The sequence below is a fragment of the Vulpes vulpes genome, chromosome 10 (assembly GCF_048418805.1).
Source record: "Vulpes vulpes isolate BD-2025 chromosome 10, VulVul3, whole genome shotgun sequence".
Taxonomy (NCBI): Eukaryota; Metazoa; Chordata; class Mammalia; order Carnivora; family Canidae; genus Vulpes; species Vulpes vulpes.
The window spans coordinates 16,020,924-16,041,457 of record NC_132789.1 but is presented as its reverse complement, the minus strand read 5'-3'; the positions used below and the strand labels follow the sequence as shown (position 1 = coordinate 16,041,457).

At 43.4% G+C, this 20,534-nt stretch overlaps 1 protein-coding gene across 10 annotated transcripts in view; it reads left to right on the top strand.

Moving 5' to 3' along the window:
* Positions 1–1,844: 1,844 nt before the first annotated feature.
* Positions 1,845–20,534, top strand: part of CIT (citron rho-interacting serine/threonine kinase) — a 168,418-nt gene continuing 149,728 nt past the window's right edge. For 7 of the 10 annotated variants that reach the window (XM_072722958.1, XM_072722959.1, XM_072722956.1 and 4 more), the window contains exons 1-4: positions 1,845–1,981; positions 2,975–3,074; positions 8,151–8,292; positions 19,015–19,190. In XM_072722958.1, the coding sequence (XP_072579059.1) occupies positions 2,979–3,074; positions 8,151–8,292; positions 19,015–19,190 (414 nt within the window). In that variant the 5' untranslated portion in view covers positions 1,845–1,981; positions 2,975–2,978. The remainder of the gene's footprint in view (positions 1,982–2,974; positions 3,075–8,150; positions 8,293–19,014; positions 19,191–20,534) is intronic. The other 3 variants (XM_072722963.1, XM_072722961.1, XM_072722960.1) reach the window with 1 other exon arrangement.

Here is a 20,534-nt window from a genome sequence, read left to right as displayed (position 1 = left end):
TAAATTTTTTATATACATAAATAGAACATACACACGCACACCCAATTTAATAATTATGAAACAAATATCCATAGTATTACCATCTAAATTAAGAAATAGATCATAGCAGCACCCTGACACCTTGAATGGCCTCCATTTTAGCTTCAAGGAACTACTCTCCTGACTTTTGCTTTTTAAAAAAGATTTTATTTGAGAGAGAGAGAGAAAGAGCAAGCATAAGCAGGAGGAGCAGCAGAGGGAGAGGAGAAGCAGGCTCCCTGCTGAGAAGAGAGCCCTATGATGTGGACCTGGATCCCAAGGACCCTGAGATCATGACCTGAGAGGAAGGCAGATGCTTAATTGACTGAGCCACCCAAGCACCTTGATTTTTGCTTTATGGTTTTACCACCTGCACATACCTCACTCTCTTCACTTTTTTTTTTTTTTTTGGTGTGCTTTTGAAATTTATATTAATGAAGTCATACTTTGTTCTATTGTCATTTCATTCGGCATTGTTTCAAAACTCATTATGTCATTATGTTTAGCTGTATTTATTCCTTTTCATTAATGTATGAAAACACCACCATATAAAAATTATACTTTGTGCTGCTGATAGACATTAGCGTTTTTTCCAGTTTTTTTTTGCCATTATGTCATATAATACTATTTGTACATTCCTGTGTATATGAGACATGGAATGTGTTTATCTTCAACTTTACCCAATAGAACCAAACTTTTTTTAGAGACTGTGCTAATTTATAGTCCCATCAGCTCCTTATGAACGACTATGGCTCCACATCTTTGGAAACCAGATTTCCCCTTCTCCTTTTCTTGGGTGTGTGTGTGGGGGGGGGCGGCTGTGGTGAGCGTTATATTTCATTGTGTTTTATTTTTCTTATTTCATGATTATGCATGAAGTTGAACACCTTTTTATACGGTTGTTGACCATTTGGATTTCCTCTTTAGTAAAGTGCCTATTTAAATCTCCTGCGTTTAATTGATTTTAAAATGTCCTTTCAGGGCACCTGGGTGGCCCAGTGGTTGAGCATCTGCCTTTGGCTCAGGTCATGATCCCAGGGTCCTGGAATCGAGTCCCGCATTCAGCTCCCTGCGAGGAGCCTGCTTCTCCCTCTGCTTGGATATCTGCTTCTCTGTGTCTCTCATGAATAAATAAATAACATTAAAAAGAAAAAAACGTCCTTCCAGACAATCTCAATAGTTCACCTATTCGTCCACCGGCATTCAGCCCGAAGTTGCAGTAATAGAGGCACATTAGAAGTTCAAGCTCAAAACATTTCCTGCCCCAGCTGTAGCAGAAAACAAGTTGATTTCCCGAAATAACAAGTGCTTCAACTTTAGGCCACTTTAAGGAACAAAGAAGACCAGGGCAGCCTGGCTGCCTTCCTTCTCGCGGGTGGCTATGGAAGCAGAGGACAGAGCCCCCCCCACCCCCCATAACCTCCCCAGGGATCCTGGACACCCAAACAGACACGTCCTTAATCGCAGCATCCTGCTTAACCGCCAATTTCCTTTTTTTTTTTTTTTAATTTTTATTTATGATAGTCATGAGAGAGAGAGAGGCAGAGACATAGGCAGAGGGAGAAGCAGGCTCTATGCAGGGAGCCCGACGTGGGACTCGATCCTGCGTCTCCAGGATCGCGCCCTGGGCCAAAGGCAGGCGCCAAACCGCTGCGCCACCCAGGGATCCCTTAACCGCCAATTTCAAACTCCCAGGAGCTGCCCTGCAGGGTTTCTCCTTCCCCGTTTCCCATTGGTCACAAGTCGGAGGAAGACACAATCTGATTGGTTCTCCCTTCCACTTCCTCTATCCTTTTAAGGACTTTGGGTGGGGCCTGGCTGGGACGCGGAGGGTCGTCCTAGGAGCGGGCACTCTGATTGGCTCGGGCACGGCTGAGACCCGCCCATGTCGTTCTCTAGGTTCAAACGCGGCGGCGGGAGGCGCGGGGCGGAGCAGAACGCGGCCCGGCGGGGTCGGCGGAGCGTGAGTCCGAATCCCGCACGCCCATTTCTCCCCCACCCCACTCTGCGAGGCCGGGGGGAGGGCCGCTTCCAGTCACACGAGTCCCGGCTTTCCTTCCCGCTGTGGGGTGGGCGGAGTGGGTGGCGGTGCCGCCCCCAGGGCTGCCGGGGCGGGGACGTGGGGTGGGCCTCGGCTGGCGGTGCGCCCCCCCGCCCCCCCCAGGGAGCCGAAGGGTCTGCAGGTGGTGCCCGGGGCAGAGGGAATTGCACCCGTCTTAAGCTGGGCGGGGTCCCTTGTGTGCTCCTGCGCTATTCCGTCTGCTGGGGTGTCCTCCCTCACGCTCTCGGTATCCGCAGTCACCTGCGTCCCGCCTCTTTCCCGGTGCTGCAGCCTCTCTCCCCTCCCGGGCAGGGTCCGGGAAGCCCAGGTCCTGCCTCAGAGCTTGGGCCCCGGCTGTTCCGCTGTTCCTGGGCGCCGCACGCTTTGCTTGCCTCCCCGCCCATCAGCAAGGCTCACTGCTTACCCACTCCAGATCTTGCTTCAAATGTTACCTTCTCAGTGAAGTCTACTCTGGCTACACTTAAAAAATGCGGGCACACACCAATTACCCTTATTTCCCTCTCTCTTTTTTTAGAACTCTGCAGCGCCTATTACTATCTAACATACTGTGTAATTTGCTTATTTCAATCATTCATTTCAATAAGTATTCATTAGCACCTGCTACTTGCCAGGCTCTGTTTCCGCTCTTGTGGAGCTTACGTTATCCACGGAGCAGAATAATAAATTTTTTTGTAAGTAAGAGAATATGTCAGATGAGTGTATTACCTCTTGTTACAGTGGGTAAATAATCCGCTTTGTAATGTCCATTGCCAGACTGAACTTTCCAAGACTTGTTTCATAGTGGTTGGTTTTCACCTTCCTATCCCTGACATCTTGAGGAAGATAGGATCTTTCAAGCTGTTCGTCCTCAAATTGGCAGTAAACACTTGACCTTCTATGTCTCTTCCCTGTTAGGGAGATGTTGAAGTTCAAGTATGGAGCACGGAATCAAATGGACGCTGGTGCTGCTGAACCCATTGCCAGCCGGGCCTCCAGGCTGAATCATTTCTTCCAGGTAACAGTCTGCCAACTCTGTTCATCTGTGTTTGTTTCCTTGGAACCTTCTTGTCACTTTTATTCTTATTATAGGGCTGAGGCTAATCTCCTAGGAGTGGGTAGCTGAACTTGGCCTTAAAGGGAGATAATTTGGGCAGACGGATGGCTCAGCGGTTTAGTGCCGCCTTCAGCCCAGGGCGTGATCTTGGAGACCTGGGATCGAGTCCCACATCGGGCTCCCTGCATAGAGCCTGCTTCTCCCTCCCTCCCTGTGTCTCTGCCTCTCTCTCTCCTCTCTGTGTTTCTCATGAATTAAAAAAAAAAAAATAATAAAAATCTTAAAAAAAATCCTTAAGAAAAAAAGTGAGATAATTTTTATCATTTTTCACATGTTACACATCGTATTAAGGTTTGTCCTTTTGTTAAAGAAAAAAAACCACAGGCAGTCTTTTGGCCAAAATTACTGTAGATGTAATCCTATTTCTTTTCATTCAAGAGATCTTTGTTTTTTTAAAAATATTTTATTTATTTATTTGAGAGAGGGAGAACATGAGCAGGGGAAGGGGGCAGAGGGAGAAACAGACTCCCTGCTTAGCTGAGAGCCCAATGTGGAGCTCTATCCCAGGACCCTGAGATCATGATCTGAGCCAAAAGCAGATGCTTAACTGGCTGAGCTACCCAGGTGCCCCTAAGAGATCTTTATTTAAGAAAAAAACCAAAACAACCCAGACTTGTGAAACTCCATAGTCTGCTCAAGATATAGAGCCTTTCAATCCCCCCAGAAGTGTTAAAGCTTAATATCAGGAAATAATTCCCAGTAGATTTTTAATTCTTTTGTTTTTGACGTAGGTGAAACATTGTTGATGTAGAAATCCTTGTTCGATTTATGTATTCACAAGTCAGGGGGTCAGCATAGATAGTGGTGTCGAGCTGGGTTTGAATCCTGGCCCCAGCACTTGTTAGCTGTGTTACCTGGGGTGACTCAGTTGCCTTCTCTGCATCCATTTGCCACTCTGTCAAATAGAGGTTAGAGCACCAAATTCACAAGGTTATCATGAGGATTAAATGAGATAATTTATATTAAGCGCTTATTAGTTATAATACTGATCAATTTATGTTTACTTAGCAGTAATTATATTTAGGAAGGTGTTTATGCAAGGATACCTGTACGATGATAAATACTGATACTTTCTTGATGACATTTCCCCCCAAAATGTTGGTATTGGGGAATGTCCAAACAGCTCAGAATGGAGACAGATCGAAAGCTTAGGTTGTGGTGTTAGGACCATTCCTGTTACGGTTTTAAGTCATGAGATATTTTTCACAAATGAATAGTTTGTCCCTAACTCTAGCTGACTGGAGTGCTGCTGTGCTTTAGTTTCTTTACATTTAACTCCAAAACTTTTCCAATTTATTACGAAATTGACTAAAGGCATTACACTGTGCTCCATATATAATAATTGTGGCTTCCAATGTGCTGGGTACAGAACCAGCATGCTCCTGATTATCTTACTTCAGCTTCATAATGGACGTAAGGACTATTCTTATTTACATTTTAAGTAGGAAGAGACAGATACTGAAGGAGGCAAGGACTTGCCCAGGATCACGCAGCTTGTAAGTGACAGAGCCAGGTTCCATTTTTATTCTGACAACAGAGGCTGGGCATGTAACCACTGGCAATGCTGCCAGCATATGTCAGAGTTTATTAAGTGTGTATTATATTTAAATATCATTATAACAGTAAGGGTTGGGGGTAAATCCCCGGTTTATCTTTTTTTCATGATGAGTTCTTCCCTGTCCCTGGGAAAGCAATTATTCACAAGCGTACCATACACCTAACATTTGCCTAACCTGGTATGGATACTGTTCTTTTCCCATGTAATGTAATTTTAACGAGGTTTAGGTAGAATAATGATTTTGTTTTCCATCTAGGTAAGGACTTTAGACTGGGTCTTAGTTTCTACTTAACATTATACTTAACTTGCCAAGGAGTTCTGTGTCCGCGGTCAGAGACTTTTAGATTTTTGAGCCAGCGCAATTTCACAGATTTGCTAGGCCGACATAGGTTAGCCATCTTTTTTATTTTGTCAAGTAAGAGATGTAAAAAGGATATAAAAAAAACAGATATAGAGAAAAGCCTATTACCTTCTGGTCCTTTCATTATAAAGAAGGGACATTTTAAGAAACAGCAGAGAAAGGAGATATTATTTCAGAATAAAAGAGCACTTTAAAATATGAATATAGTTAGCCTTATAGGGAAGTCATCATGTGCTGGTCGTGTTTTCTCATTTCGTGGCAGACTGGAGAACTTTGTTAAGCATCAGCATGGTGGTATTTTTTGGAGTTCGTGGCAGAAGTATAACTAAAGTGACAGGTATGGTGGCTTGTGGCCCAGGGCTTCACATACTTGGCTGAAGCTTGAATCTCTTGGTGAGCTTGTTGATAAAACATGTTAGCTAACTAGCTAACATGCTACTAACTGGGAAATTCTTGTTCAGTAGGTCAGGGATAGCACCAGAGGATTTTGTTATTGTTGTTTTGTAGCTAAATTCTTCAGGTGATTCAAATGTAGCCAGCCTGTTTCTATTATCCAGTGTAAGAAAACACTCTCAAAGTTTAAAGCAGTAACGATTTATTTTTTCTTCTGATTCTGTGAGTTGTTTGGAATCAGCTAGGCAGTCTTCCTGTTCCACCCTGTGATATCAGCTGGGGTCACTCAAGGGGCCATATTGTGTTGGGAGCTTGGCTGGGGCTGGAACATCTGGGCACTGCCTGCTGGCTGGTGCATCTCAGTGTCCCTCCAGCTGACTTCTCTATGAGGCCTTTCATTAGCCAGTAGTCTGACCCAGGCCTTGTAACTTTCTTCTCTAAATAATAAATATTTTAGGCTTTGGGGTAGCTGCAACTGTTCACCTCTGCCACTGTAGCACAAAAGCAGCCACAGACAATATGTAAATGAGTGGGTCTGGCTGTGTTCCAATAAAACTATTTATAAAAACAGACAGTGGGGCCAGATTGGCCTATGGACCATAGTTTGCTGACCCCTGGTCTAGCCTAAGCTTTTTTACATGGCGACTGGCTTCCCAAAAGAGCAAAAGCAGAAGCTGCTAGCCTCCTTGAGAGCTCTGCCCTGAACTGGGGCAGTGTCACTTGTGTCACCTGTTGCTTGAAGCAAGTCACAGAGACAGATTCAAGGCGAGGGGAAATAGATTGTTAATGGGAGTGGTGGCAAGCACATGTAGAGATAAATGGCCTGTAGGGGGCCATCTTTGCAGAGATATCACCACACAATCCATAGCCTGGCACATAGAGATCATTTTTTAAAAAAATTATTTATTTATTTATTCATGAGAGACACAGAGAGAGAGAGAGACAGAGACATAGGCAGAGGGAGAAGCAGGCTCCATGCAGGGAGCCTATTGTGGGACTCAATCCCGGGACTCCAGGATCATGCCCTGGGCCAAAGGCAGGCGCCCAACCTCTGAGCCACCCAGGCATCCCAGATCATTTTTTTTTTTTAAAGATTTTATTTATTCATGAGAGAGAGAGAGAGGCAGAGGTCGAGACAGGGAGAAGCAGGCTCCATGCAGGGAGCCTGATGTGGGACTCGATCCTGGGACTCCAGGATCACGCCCTGGGCCTAAGGCAGGTGCTAAACCACTGAGCCACCCAGGGATCCCCATGCACATGGAGATCATTGCTCTAGATCAAAGGTTGCAAACTCATGTCTTTGGGGGCTAGGCAGTGAGTATGAGTGAGTCACATGGGCCCAATAGAAGACTGGCAGTCAGATCTACGGTGAACTGCAGAGCACATTCTCTACGCAGAGGGGCAGCATCACTCGAGAGTCACTGTTTTTTTTTTTTGTAAAGATTTATTTATTTATTCATTCAGAGAGCGAGAGAGAGGCAGAGACACAGGCAGAGGGAGAAGGAGGCTCCATGCAGGAAGCCCGATGTGGGACTCAATCCCGGGTCTCCAGGATCACACCCTGGGCTGCAGGCGGCGCTAAACCGCTGCGCCACCAGGGCTACCCGAGAGCCACTGTTTATCACCAGACAAGAATGTGGGACAATCACGTCGGGCTCCTTGCATGGGGCCTGCTTCTCCCTCTGCCTGTGCCTCTGCCTCTCTCTCTCTCTGTCTCTCACGAATAAGTGAATAAAATCTTAAAAAAAAAAAAAAAAGAATGTGGGGCAATGTGGCTCTATCCTCCAGTGTTTCAGGAGAACCCCTAGATCCTACCCCTTCTTTCGGGTAAAATTTCCTGATTTTTCAATATTGGCAGATAATTCAAATTATTTTAAATGCTGCAGGCCCAACAAAACGTGTCTGTGTGGGTTAGATGCAGTCTGCCAGTTTGCAACTGTTGGTCTGGATTATGAATAAATTCAGCTTTAGTATGGTCACTCTGTCCATACTACTCTAGATTGTTCGAGAGCATTAAAGAAACTGCAGTTGGGACGCTGGGTGGCTCAGTGGTTGAGTGTCTGCCTTTGACTCAGGGTGTGATCCCGGGGTCCTGGGATTGAGTCCTGCATCAGGCTCCCTGCATGGAGCCTGCTTCTCCCTCTGCCTATGTCTCTGCCTTCTCTCTCTGTGTCTCTCATGAATAAATAAATAAAGTCTTTAAAAAAAAAAAAAAAGGAGGTCATTATCGTTTAAAAAAAAAAAAGAAAAAAAGGAACTGCAGTTATATTAGCAAACCTCCAGGCACACTCAAAAGGAGTAGCAATCATTGTGTCCTATTGTAGAGACATGGAAACATGCATGTCGTAACCAGCAGGGTCCAGAGTAAATGTTCCCGTGAGCCTCAGACTGTTAAGAAAGAAGAGGCTTTTCTTGTTAATGGCATGCTTGTCAAGCTTTTCTTCCCAGGTGCTGGTGGAAGAAATCCACGATAATGGAATCGTACAAGTGATAACGTAATGACTCTCAATTGATGTTGCTTTAAAGAATGAAGCCCCAGAATTGTGCTGTTAGCGTGTGTCGTGAGCAGTTAGAGTTGGTGGCTTGTAATTTACTCTGTGTGGATGTTATTGATCAAAGCTTTTCATTATTGACAGTGTCTCCATCTGCTGTTTGCTGTTTTTAGGGGAAACCACCCTTTCTGACTCAACAGCAGATGTCTCCTCTTTCCCGAGAAGGGATATTAGATGCCCTCTTCGTTCTCTTTGGAGAATGCAGTCAGCCTGCCCTGATGAAGATCAAGCACGTGAGCAACTTTGTCCGGAAGTGTAAGTTTGGAGAAATTTTTCTTGAAAACCATTCTGCCAGAGAAAACTGCAAAGATGCTGGAAGCCAAATGAGTTAGTGGTTGGTGGTAGTGGGTAAGAACTCTGCTTGGAGGAAGACAGGCCCAGTTTCAAGGTCAGTTTCTACCTGCTGCAGTTAGGAGGCCAGATAAGTTAGGTCTCATGGTTGCAGGTGACAGAAACTTAACTCAAACTAGCTGAGGCAAAAAAGTGAATTTAGGGCTCATGAAACTGAGAAATCTAGGGTTGGGTTAAACTTTTGGTATAGCTGGTTCCAGCTGTTAAGCAGTGTCCACTGGCTCCATCCTTATACCCACTCAGGGCTGATAATCTAGCAGGCATAGCAAGCACAGTGCTTAGGGCCCACAGTATTTAATTTTAATAAATTGAACCTCTTAATAATAATAAGAAAAATATGGTTATAATAATGTATAATGATTTGGGATTATATTCATCTTTATGACAATGACATCATAAAATATAATTTTGACATTTTTTCATAGTTTCTTTCTTTTTTTTTTTTTTTTAAGTAGGCTCCATACCTAGCATGGAGCCTGACATGGGGCTTGAACTCATGACCCTGAAATCAAGACCTGAGTTGAGATGAAGATTTGGATGCTTTTTTTAATGAAAGAGGGGGCTGAGGAAGGGAAAGGTGTCCGGTCCTATGAAAGGCATAAATTGGCTGTGCCCACACCCTGTTCTTGTCTTCCTTGAGGTGGAGGAGTTGGCTGCCGCTGTCTGAGTCCTAGTTTTGTATTCAATTACCTTACATCAGTGTTTTCTAACCAGTGGTGATTTCGCCTTCTCTAGACTCTTGGCAATGTCTGGAGGTATTATTTGTTGTCACAGCTTAGCAGGGGAAGGGTGCTACTGGCATCTAATGGGTGAAGCCAGAGATAATGCTAACCTTCCTGCAATGACAATAGCCACCACAGCATAAAATTATCTGATCCAAAATTTCAGTAGTGCCAAGTATGAGAAACCTTCCCTTATACAACTTTGCTGTGTAACCGAGCACCCTGAACTATTGTGGCCTAAAACAGTAATCATTGTCTTACCTCTCATGAATCTGGGGATTGACTGGGCACAGCTAGGATTTTTCCACTCCATGTGACTTGGGCTAAGATTGTAGGCACCCAGGACTCTCCTAGTCTAGAACGTCCCAGATGACTTGCTCAGTGTCTGGCAAGTTGCCCAGAAGGCTAGACTCAGCTGGGACTCGGGGCGGGGGCGGTGATTGGGCCTTACTCTATTTCTGGGAAGTCTCAGGGCCTCTTGCTCTCTACGTGGCTTCTCCATGTGGTCTCTCTGTCAAGGGTCAGCCAACCATAGCCTGGGAGACCTGTTTTGTAAACAAAGTTTTACTGGAATGTTGTTAGCCTTGCCTACGTGTTTATATACTCCTTCTGAGGCGTTTGAGTCATGGTGATGGAGACTATATGGCTCACAGAGCCTAAAATATTTACTCTCTTGCCCTTCAAAAAAAACCTCACTGACCTCTCTGATCTACATGGTCTCTAGCAGAGATGTTGACTTACGTGGCAGCTCAGGGTTTCTTTTTTTCTTTTTTCTTTTTTTTTTTAATTTTTATTTATTTATGACAGGCACACAGTGAGAGAGAGAGGCAGAGACACAGGCAGAGGGAGAAGCAGGCTCCATGCACCGGGAGCCCGACGTGGGATTCGATCCTGGGTCTTCAGGATCGCGCCCTGGGCCAAAGGCAGGCGCTAAACCGCTGCGTCACCCAGGGATCCCCAGCTTAGGGTTTCCAAAAGCACCAAAGTGGAAGTTGCCAGGACTTCTTAGGGCTTAGGCGTGGAAGGGACATTAGGATCTCTTGGGCTGCATTCTGTTTTGAAGTGAGTCATAGGGCCGCCCAGATTCCATGTGTCAGGGAACTATACAAGGGCGTGAATTCTAGGAGGTGTGTGATTCATTGGGCACCATCTTTGGAGATTGGCTACCACACCCTGTGCAAGGTTTATCTTCCACTGTCTATATTAATACAATCCCCAGGAAAGATTCTAATTGGCTCTGCTCTAAACCATCTGTCTACCCCTTGATCAGGTACTGGGCTAGGATATGAAGTTGATGATCTCATCTGGGTGCTCAGGGGTTCAGTGCACCCTGATTACCAGGGTCTGATGATATGAGTGAAATTGCAAGGGCCCAGAGGAGCTGGGAGTTTTGAGTAGATAAAAATCAGTGTAGATCCACCACAGTGAGCTTTGGGGTTTATGTGTACCTTGTCTCTTCTGTTTCCTGATCTGCAAAATGAGGAAAATGCTTATCTCATAAGGTTTTTTGGGGATTGAATGAACTAGTGCACAGACCAGGCTTATGTGGCCTGACACATAAGAGATAATAAATGTTCACCACATAGCCATCAACCTCAACATACATTTAATGCATTGTGTATCTTTAATTTAATTTAATTTAATTTAATTTAATTTAATTTTTATTTATTTTTTTGTATCTTTAATTTTAAAATGTATTTTGGATACTTTTCATTATTCTCTATTTGAATAAACTCCTACCTTTCTTGAGTATTTAAATTTTCAAGTAGGGAGTGGGAGGGGAGGGGAAATTATGAGACTAATTTATCAAGCCATCTACAGGCACTTTCATCAATCTGGGATCTGCCCCTCTGATTATTTATTTTAAAAAAGGTTTATTTATTTATTTATTTAGAGTGAGAGGGGATCCCTGGGTGGCTCAGTGGTTTGGCGACTGCCTTTGGTCCAGGGCGCGATCCTGGAGTCCTGGGATCCGGTCCCGCATCGGGCTCCTGGCATGGAGCCTGCTTCTCCCTCCTCCTGTGTCTCTGCATCTCTCTCTCTCTCTCTCTCTCTCTCTCTCTGTCTATCATTAATAAATAAATAAATATAAAAAAAAATAGAGAGCATGAACAGGGGAGAGGGACACTGAGAATCCTCAAGTAGATTCCCCGCTGAGCACAGAGCCTGACACAGGGCTCCAGCCCATGACCCTGAGATCATGACCTGAGCCAAAAGCATGAGTTGGACGCTCAACCAACTGAGCCACCCAGGTGCCCTGCCCCCTGGTTACTTTCAAGTAGTAGATCTTCCAGACTCATTCAGTAATCAGGGGCTTAGGCTTAGAGAAATGTAGCTTTTTCTAATAGAATTCTCTTGTAAGGAACTATTTTGTAGTTTTGGAGAGGCTTCCTGGAGAGTATGGCTGAGAGGCTGTGGATTAAAAAAGGGTGATTACATTAGTATGGCTGTTTATTTTTTGCTTTTTTTTTTTTTTCTTTCTTCTTTTGAGTTTCTGTTTTGGAATGTGAGTTTTGATTTCACATGGGAAGAAGGCCCCAACAGCTGCTACTGTATAAGTTTCTTGAATATTGTCATAGAGATGGAGATTTTCTTTTTCTTTTTTTTTTTAATTAATTTTTATTGGTGTTCAATTTACCAACATACAGAAAAACACCCAGTGCTCATCCCGTCAAGTGTCCACCTCAGTGCCCGTCACCCGTTCCCCTCCAACACCCGCCCTCCTCCCCTTCCACCACCCCTAGTTCGTTTCCCCGAGTTAGGAGTCTTTATGTTCTGTCTCCCTTCCTGATATTTCCCAACATTTCTTTTCCCTTCCTTTATATTCCCTTTCACTATTATTCATATTCCCCAAATGAATGAGAACATACACTGTTTGTCCTTCTCCGATTGACTTACTTCACTCAGCATAATACCCTCCAGTTCCATCCACGTTGAAGCAAATGGTGGGTATTTGTCGTTTCTAATTGCTGAGTAATATTCCATTGTATACATAAACCACATCTTCTTTATCCATTCATCTTTCGATGGACACCGAGGCTCCTTCCACAGTTTGGCTATTGTGGCCATTGCTGATAGAAACATCGGGGTGCAGGTGTCCCGACGTTTCATTGCATCTGAATCTTTGGGGTAAATCCCCAACAGTGCAATTGCTGGGTCGTAGGGCAGATCTATTTTTAACTCTTTGAGGAACCTCCACACAGTTTTCCAGAGTGGCTGCACCAGTTCACATTCCCACCAACAGTGTAAGAGGGTTCCCTTTTCTCCGCATCCTCTCCAACATTTGTGGTTTCCTGCCTTGTTAATTTTCCCCATTCTCACTGGTGTGAGGTGGTATCTCATTGTGGTTTTGATTTGTATTTCCCTGATGGCAAGTGATGCAGAGCATTTTCTCATGTGCATGTTGGCCATGTCCATGTCTTCCTCTGTGAGATTTCTCTTCATGTCTTTTGCCCATTTCATGATTGGATTGTTTGTTTCTTTGGTGTTGAGTTTAATAAGTTCTTTAGAGATTTTGGAAACTAGCCCTTTATCTGATATGTCATTTGCAAATATCTTCTCCCATTCTGTAGGTTGTCTTTTAGTTTTGTTGACTGTATCCTTTGCTGTGCAAAAGCTTCTTATCTTGATGAAGTCCCAATAGTTCATTTTTGCTTTTGTTTCTTTTGCCTTTGTGGATGTATCTTGCAAGAAGTTACTGTGGCCGAGTTCAAAGAGGGTGTTGCCTGTGTTCTCTTCTATGATTTTGATGGACTCTTGTCTCACATTTAGATCTCTCATCCATTTTGAGTTTATCTTTGTGTATGGTGAAAGGGAGTGGTCCAGTTTCATTCTTCTGCATGTGGATGTCCAATTTTCCCAGCACCATTTATTGAAGAGACTGTCTTTCTTCCAATGGATAATCTTTCCTCCTTTATCGAATATTAGATGACCATACATTTCAGGATCCACTTCTGGGTTCTCTATTCTGTTCCATTGATCTATGTGTCTGTTTTTGTGCCAGTACCACACTGTCTTGATGACCACGGCTTTGTAGTACAACCTGAAATCTGGCATTGTGATGCCCCCAGCTATGGTTTTCTTTTTTAAAATTCCCCTGGCTATTCGAGGTCTTTTCTGATTCCACACAAATCTTAAAATAATTTGTTCCAACTCTCTGAAGAAAGTCCATGGTATTTTGATAGGGATTGCATTAAACGTATAAATTGCCCTGGGTAACATTGACATTTTTACAATATTAATTCTGCCAATCCATGAGCATGGAATATTTTTCCATCTCTTTGTGTCTTCCTCAGAAGTGTTCTATAGTTTTTAGGATATAGATCTTTTACCTCTTTGGTTAGGTTTATTCCTAGGTATCTTATGCTTTTGGGTGCAATTGTAAATGGGATTGAGTCCTTAATTTCTCTTTCTTCAGTCTCATTGTTAGTGTATAGAAATGCCATTGATTTCTGGGCATTGATTTTGTATCCTGCCACACTACCAAATTGCTGTATGAGTTCTAGCAATCTTGGGGTGGAGGCTTTTGGGTTTTCTATGTAGAGTATCATGTCATCGGCGAAGAGGGAGAGTTTGACTTCTTCTTTGCCAATTTGAATGCCTTTAATGTCTTTTTGTTGTCTGATTGCTGAGGCGAGGACTTCCAGAACTATGTTGAACAGCAGTGGTGAGAGTGGACATCCCTGTCTTGTTCCTGATCTTAGGGGAAAGGCTCCCAGTGCTTCCCCATTGAGAATGATATTTGCTGTGGGCTTTTCGTAAATGGCCTTTAAGATGTCGAGGCAAGTTCCCTCTATCCCAACACTCTGAAGGGTTTTGATCAGGAATGGATGCAGTATTTTGTCAAATGCTTTCTCTGCATCTAATGAGAGTATCATATGGTTCTTGGTTTTTCTCTTGCTGATATCATGAATCACATTGATTGTTTTACGAGTGTTGAACCAGCCTTGTGTCCCAGGGATAAATCCTACTTGGTCATGGTGAATAATTTTCTTAATGTGTTGTTGGATCCTATTGGCTAGTATCTTGCTGAGAATTTTTGCATCCATGTTCATCAGGGATATTGGTCTGTAATTCTCCTTTTTGCTGGGTCTTTGTCTGGTTTCGGAATTAAGGTGATGCTGGCCTCATAGAATGAATTTGGAAGTACTCCGAGATGGAGATTTTCTTTGGGGACTGTTGGAGGAATGAGATGGAGGGTATAGCCCTGCAGTGGGGTCCCAGCTAGAGGAGGGCAGGGAGCAGGGAACCTGCATTTCAAGAGATCTTTCTTTCTTTCTCTTTTTTTTTCTCTCTCTCTCTTTCTCTCTCTCTCTTTCTCCTTTTCTCCCTCTCCCTCTTTCTAAAGATTTAGATTCCTTCTTCCTTTATTTTTTTTATAAAGACTTTATTGATTTGAGAGAGAGACACACAGTATGAGCATGAGCAGTAGGAGGGGCAGAGAGAGAGAGAGGGAGAAGCAGACGCCCTACTGAGCTGGGAACCTGATGTGGGGCTTGATCCCAGGACCCTGAGATCATGATCTGAGCTGTAGGCAGACATTTCACTGAGTGAGCCACCTAGGTGCTCCAAGATTTTTGTTTCTTAATTACTGTTCTATTCCCAGTGCCTAAAACAATGTTTGGCACTTGGTAGATACTGAGTAAATATTGGTCGAATGACTACATTGCTAACTGAACAAAGTGGCAAAATCTTAAACATTGTATTATAGAATTTGTCTAAAAAATAAACTGATATTAAACATGCAAAGTGTTGATAATTGTTGAAATTGGACTATTTTTGGTGATTTGACAGTAGCTACAGTCTTATGCTCTTTTAGCTATGTTTACTGTAAGCAAAAGCTTCTGTGTGTTCACAACTGTAGTGCTTATAGGTGAATTATATACTTAAAAATTTTTCTTCCTAATTGTAAATAGAGTACAAAGTTATATATAAAAGGTCAAAATGAGAGAATATCCCTCAAAATCTCTTCTATTTGAGATAACTGCTGTTACCAGTTCAGTGCATAATATTGCAACTTTTTTTGTCTTTATAAAATATTTATTATGGAAATTTTCAAGCATGTCTCAAGGGAAAGAGAATAGTGTAATGAACTCCTGTGTGTCAGTCAACCAGCTCTAGCAATTAACCTTTTCCATGTATGTTCTAACATCACTCTTTTGATAGATGTAATATTTTGCTACTAGCTTTGCTCACATAGCAATATATTTACTCAACAAATATTTATGGAGCATTTGCTATGTGCCAGGTTCCGTTTTGGGTACTGAGTTTACAGTAATGATCAAAACAGACAAAAATCCCTGCTCTTTTTTAAAAGATTTTATTTATTGATTCATGAGAGACACAGAGAGAAAGGCAGAGAGAGAAGCAGGCTCCTCATTGGGAGCCTGATGTGGGACTTGATTCCTGGACCAGAATCATGCTCTAAGCTGAAAGCAGATGCTCAACTGCTGAGCCACCCAGGCGTCCCAAAAATCCCTGCTCTTAAAGATTGTATATTCTAGTGGAGATTGAGCTACTCCCTGTGCCTAATATTCTTTTATGTGAATGAACTTTAGGTCGATGCCATTTTCCTGGTGATGGAGCTTTAGGTCATCTTTTTTTTTTTTTTTTTTTTAATTAAGATTTTAATTATTTGAGAGAGAGAAATGGTGAGAATAGGGGAGAGCACAAACAGGGATGAGGAGAGGCAGAGAGGGAGAAGCAGACTCCCTGCTGAGCAGGGAGGTCGGCTCAACCTGGGGCTCAATCCCAGGACCCCAGGATCCTAGGATCCTGGAGCTGAAGGCAGACATTTAACTGAGCCACCGAGGTGCCCATGGACCATTAGGTCATTTCTGGTTATTTTTCTCCTACAAGCAGTGCTCATGATGGGTATCTTGCTGTGTGTGTCTTTTTCAAGCACATCTGTTCATGTTTCTGTGAAGGACAAATTCCTAGAAATTGAGATGTTGAATTGACTGAATTTCAGAAGAGGAAGGGATATACTCAGCTGTGTTGGCTTTTGCCCCTCGGTCCAAACGTTTATCTGACAAGGCTGTGCTTTGACTGCATTTTCATTATAGTGCTTTGGGTCTTTGATTCCACCTCAATATTCAGTCCTTACGTGCTGTAACTAACAGTGTGCAGGGCTGAAATGTGCTTTGGTTTTGCAGTCACAGATGCTACTGGTATGGAGGGAAGTTGTGGGAGTCTTTGCCTATAGCCGTTTGTTTACTTGTATGATTGAAATGCCTAGTGGTTACCAGCCGCAGAATCATAGTTAAGTTGGACAAATGCTAGAAACAACCTAGGGACCCAAGGCCCAGCAGGGGATCGAGAGAGGCTTTGTCTGCAAGCAATAGTAAAATCAGATTCAACCCAGAAAGTTGCAAGCCAGTGTATTTGGGGTATTTTTTTTTTTAAATTTTTTAAATTTATTTATGATAGTCACACAGAGAGAGAGAGAGAGAGAGGCAGAGACACAGGCAGAGGGAGAAGCAGGCTCCATGCACCGGGAGCCCGACGTGGGATTCGATCCCGGGTCTCCAGCATCGCGCCCTGGGCCAAAGGCAGGCGCCAAACTGCTGCGCCACCCAGGGATCCCTATTTGGGGTATTATAATTCAAAACTCAAGTACTTGATCTGAAAGAAACTTGGAAGAAGGGCAGGAAAGAAAGACAGGACTTGGCATAGGGATGTCAGGGCAAAAGGAAAATATTTTGCAGCTTTCAACTTTCCTTCTGCATGGAATTCTCCATGAAGGCACTTTAGATGTATCTTTTACAATGGTCATGGTGAATTTATCCAGATCTACCCATCACTCTTGCCTCATTCCCCCAGGGACCAAAGGGAGGTGTTTCTCAGGGTGACTGGCTGAAGAGAGTGGTATTGTCTGTGGGTGGGAAGGTAGTTAGTGCGGTGGAGTTCATCATGTGTGCCTTTGATCCAAGGGAATTCAGCTCCACCCATGCCTCAAAGAAAGAGGGTGGGTAGCAATTAAAATTGCATTTACTAATTTATCAATATGCTGCTCAACAACTCTAGGTATGAAATAGCTTTTCCCCATTTCCTCTGATGTGTGACTAACTTGCCAAGCTGACTGTAGCTCTATTTTTTAAAAAAATTTATTTCTTTTAAAGATTTTATTTATTCATGAGGAACAGAGAGAGAGAGAGAGAGAGAGAGGCAGAGGGAGAAGCAGGCTCCCCGTGGGGAGCCCTATGTGGGACTCGATCCCAGGACCCCAGGATCATGACCTGAGCCAAAGGCAGATGCTCAACCACTGAGCCACCCAGGTGCCCCTGTAACTCTAGAATGTAGCTCCCAGCTTTATCTCGTGTGCAACCGTAGAAATGGTAACCCGCTCTAGGGCTCCGAGGGCTTTAGTGTCCACGTGGGAATTCAAGAGTCTCTTGGTCTTCATCGTGGGACCTTTCTGAGGGATTCTCCAAGTTAATTTTGTTTTTTAATTATTTTTTAAAGATTTTATTTATTTATTCATAGACACACACACACACACACACACACACACACACACAGAGAGAGAGAGAGGCGGAGACACAGGCAGAGGGAGAAGCAGGCTCCATGCAGGGAGCCTGATGCGGGATTCGATCTTGGGTCTCCAGGATCACACCCCGGGCTGCAGGTGGCGCTAAACCGCTGCGCCACTGGGGCTGCCCTCCAAGTTAATTTTGATTATGCGTTCCTCTTGTCTTCCTTTGGCATGTAACCCCTGTTTCTCTATAATGTGAAGGATTGAATTTTTTAGTCAGATACAGCTGTTGTGCTCTATTCTTTCAGATCCTTAGAGTCATTGCATATCCAGTGATGTCCCAGAATAGTGTCAATAAATATACGGTAGATTCCAAATCCACACATCATACATTTGGGATCTCCGCCTATTATGGACTGAATGTTCGTGTCCCCGTACATATTCAAATGTTGAAGCTCTAATTTCCAATATGGTGGTTATTTGAAGGGAGAGCCTTTGGGGAAGTAATTATATTTAGATGAAGTCATGAAGGTGGGGCCTCCCAGAGTGAACTGTTGGCCTTTGAAGAAGTGAGACCAGGGTCCCCTCTCTCTCCATCTTGTGAGTATATAGTGAGAAGGTAGCTGTTTGTAAGCCAGGAAGTGGGTTCCCACCAGGAACTTAATCTACCAGTACCTTAATCTTGGGCTCCCCAGCCTCCAGAACTGTAAGAAATAAATAACTGTTGTTGAAGCCACCTCATCTATGGTGTTTTGATGTAACAGCCTGAGTGGAGTAAGATACTGAGAAACTGCACTTGAAAAAGAAGACTATATGCTAAGAAAAAGTTAGTTGTAAACCCTTCTAGACATGTGCCCTGTCAACTCCACATTGCAAATGTCAGGGCTCCATTTTTGTTTGTTTGTTTTGTGGAACCTCTATGTATTAAGAGAAAGAGGAGGTATTACACAGTCCAAGGGAGATGGGTTAGTGGGATAAAACTGTGCAGAACACACTTAGCATGGAATGATCTTGCAGTCAGCTCCAAAGTTGATTGAGATGGGAATCATGTTGCTTACATCACATTATAAACCAATCTAAATGCTGATAAACATGTTTGACCAAACACTGCCCTGCAGCCTTCGGAGAGGAGGAGGAAAAGCATGATTTGTGTTCTCCTCCTATTTTCTGAGTCTACAGGATTCAAATTATAGCTACCATGGAAACTGCTTTGGAATTTCTGGAGCCCTTAATTTTAACATATAAAAACACTTTTGTGCTGATTTTATAATTATTCATGACGGATGAGAAAGTGACTAAATGTCTTTTGACAGTGAGGGAACACATAGGAACACTTTTTCTTCTTCTTCTTTTTTTTTTTTTTGCTTTCATAAAGATGCATGTATTTGAAATGCTTTACTTACCTGGGAGCAACTCTTCCATCTCTTGCAGATTCCGACACCATAGCTGAATTACAGGAGCTCCAGCCTTCAGCAAAGGACTTTGAAGTCCGAAGTCTTGTGGGTTGTGGTCACTTTGCTGAAGTGCAGGTGGTAAGAGAGCGAGCCACCGGAGATATCTATGCCATGAAAGTCATGAAGAAGAAGACCTTGTTGGCCCAAGAGCAGGTAGGAGCATTTTAACACATGCCCTTTCCCCTTTCTGTGCCAGAATGTTCGCTGCAGAGGCAGTAATCTGCTGAATTGACATCTGGGATCACACAAGTTTTCCTTGGTGGCTCTGGTTAATTATGGTTGCAGAAAGATCTCTCAGGTTCTCAGCTTTTCTTCTTGAACTGATATTGACTCATTTTGAAGGCTCACAAGCTCCCCTTGATTTATTGATCATGTTTCCATAGTTGTATTTTATTCAGAATCAACGTGGCCTTTTAACTAATGAATTTAAGATGACCTTTGATGATCGTTAGCTGGGGATTTCAAGATATGCATATCGTGGAGTTAGGCAGTATTTGCTTTTGAGCACATTTTCTTTATTTGCATTGTGGGCATATGCATTTGATTTTAAAACAGGCTTTTGAAGAAATTAAATAACATTGGTGTATGGCTAGGGTATTGCTTGTTTAAGAGAGGTAGGAACTTCTCTTTTTGGTTGTGGTATTTTTCTTTCTTTTAAACAAGGCTGCTGCTCCAGACATATTGATTCATTTGCTGAGTTTCTAGAGAGACGGTCATCAGCCTTGGTGTTCAGAGCAATTTATTAGTTACAGATGTCCGAGCGCACATCATGTGTCCGATAATGTACCCGGCTCTGTGGGAAGCCCACAGAAGGAATTGAAGCTCTATGGCTGTTAGTTACAGGGTTTAAAAACAACTTTGGAAAGTGGAGGAAAAATGCAAATGTATAAAGCAGGCGCTTAGCAGCTAAAGCATCACAGAAGGGAGAGCAGTTAGCAAATTCACCAACTATGGAGTGAGGAGAAATGTGGGTGAGCCAGGGACAGCCAGGGGAGGTTCACACTGCTGAGAGGGAATGTAGATTCTGGGCAGAGAGGCGTGACAGGAGCGTGGCAGGTGGAAGTGTGTGTGTGTGATGTTCTGGAGGTTTGAGTACTAGAATGCTATACAGATGTGTGTGGTTTTTTTTCTTCTGAGTAGTTTAGAACAGATGGACTAGGAAATGAGGAGAAATAAGGCATTTGGCTGGGGAGGGGGTAATATGGGAAATATGAAGAACCTTTTTTTTATTGTGGCAAAATATACATAACATTTACTGTTTTTTAAAAAATATTTTATTTATTCATGAGAGACACACAGAGAGAGAGAGAGAGAGAGAGGGAGAGAGGGAGAGAGGGAGAGAGGCAGGCAGACAGGCCGAGGGAGAAGCAGGCTCCATGTAGGGAGCTCTATGCGGAACTCGATCCCGGGTCTCCAGGATCACGCCCTGAGCTGAAGGTGGCGCTAAACCGCTGAGCCACCCAGGCTGCCCAACATTTACTGTTTTAATCCTATTTA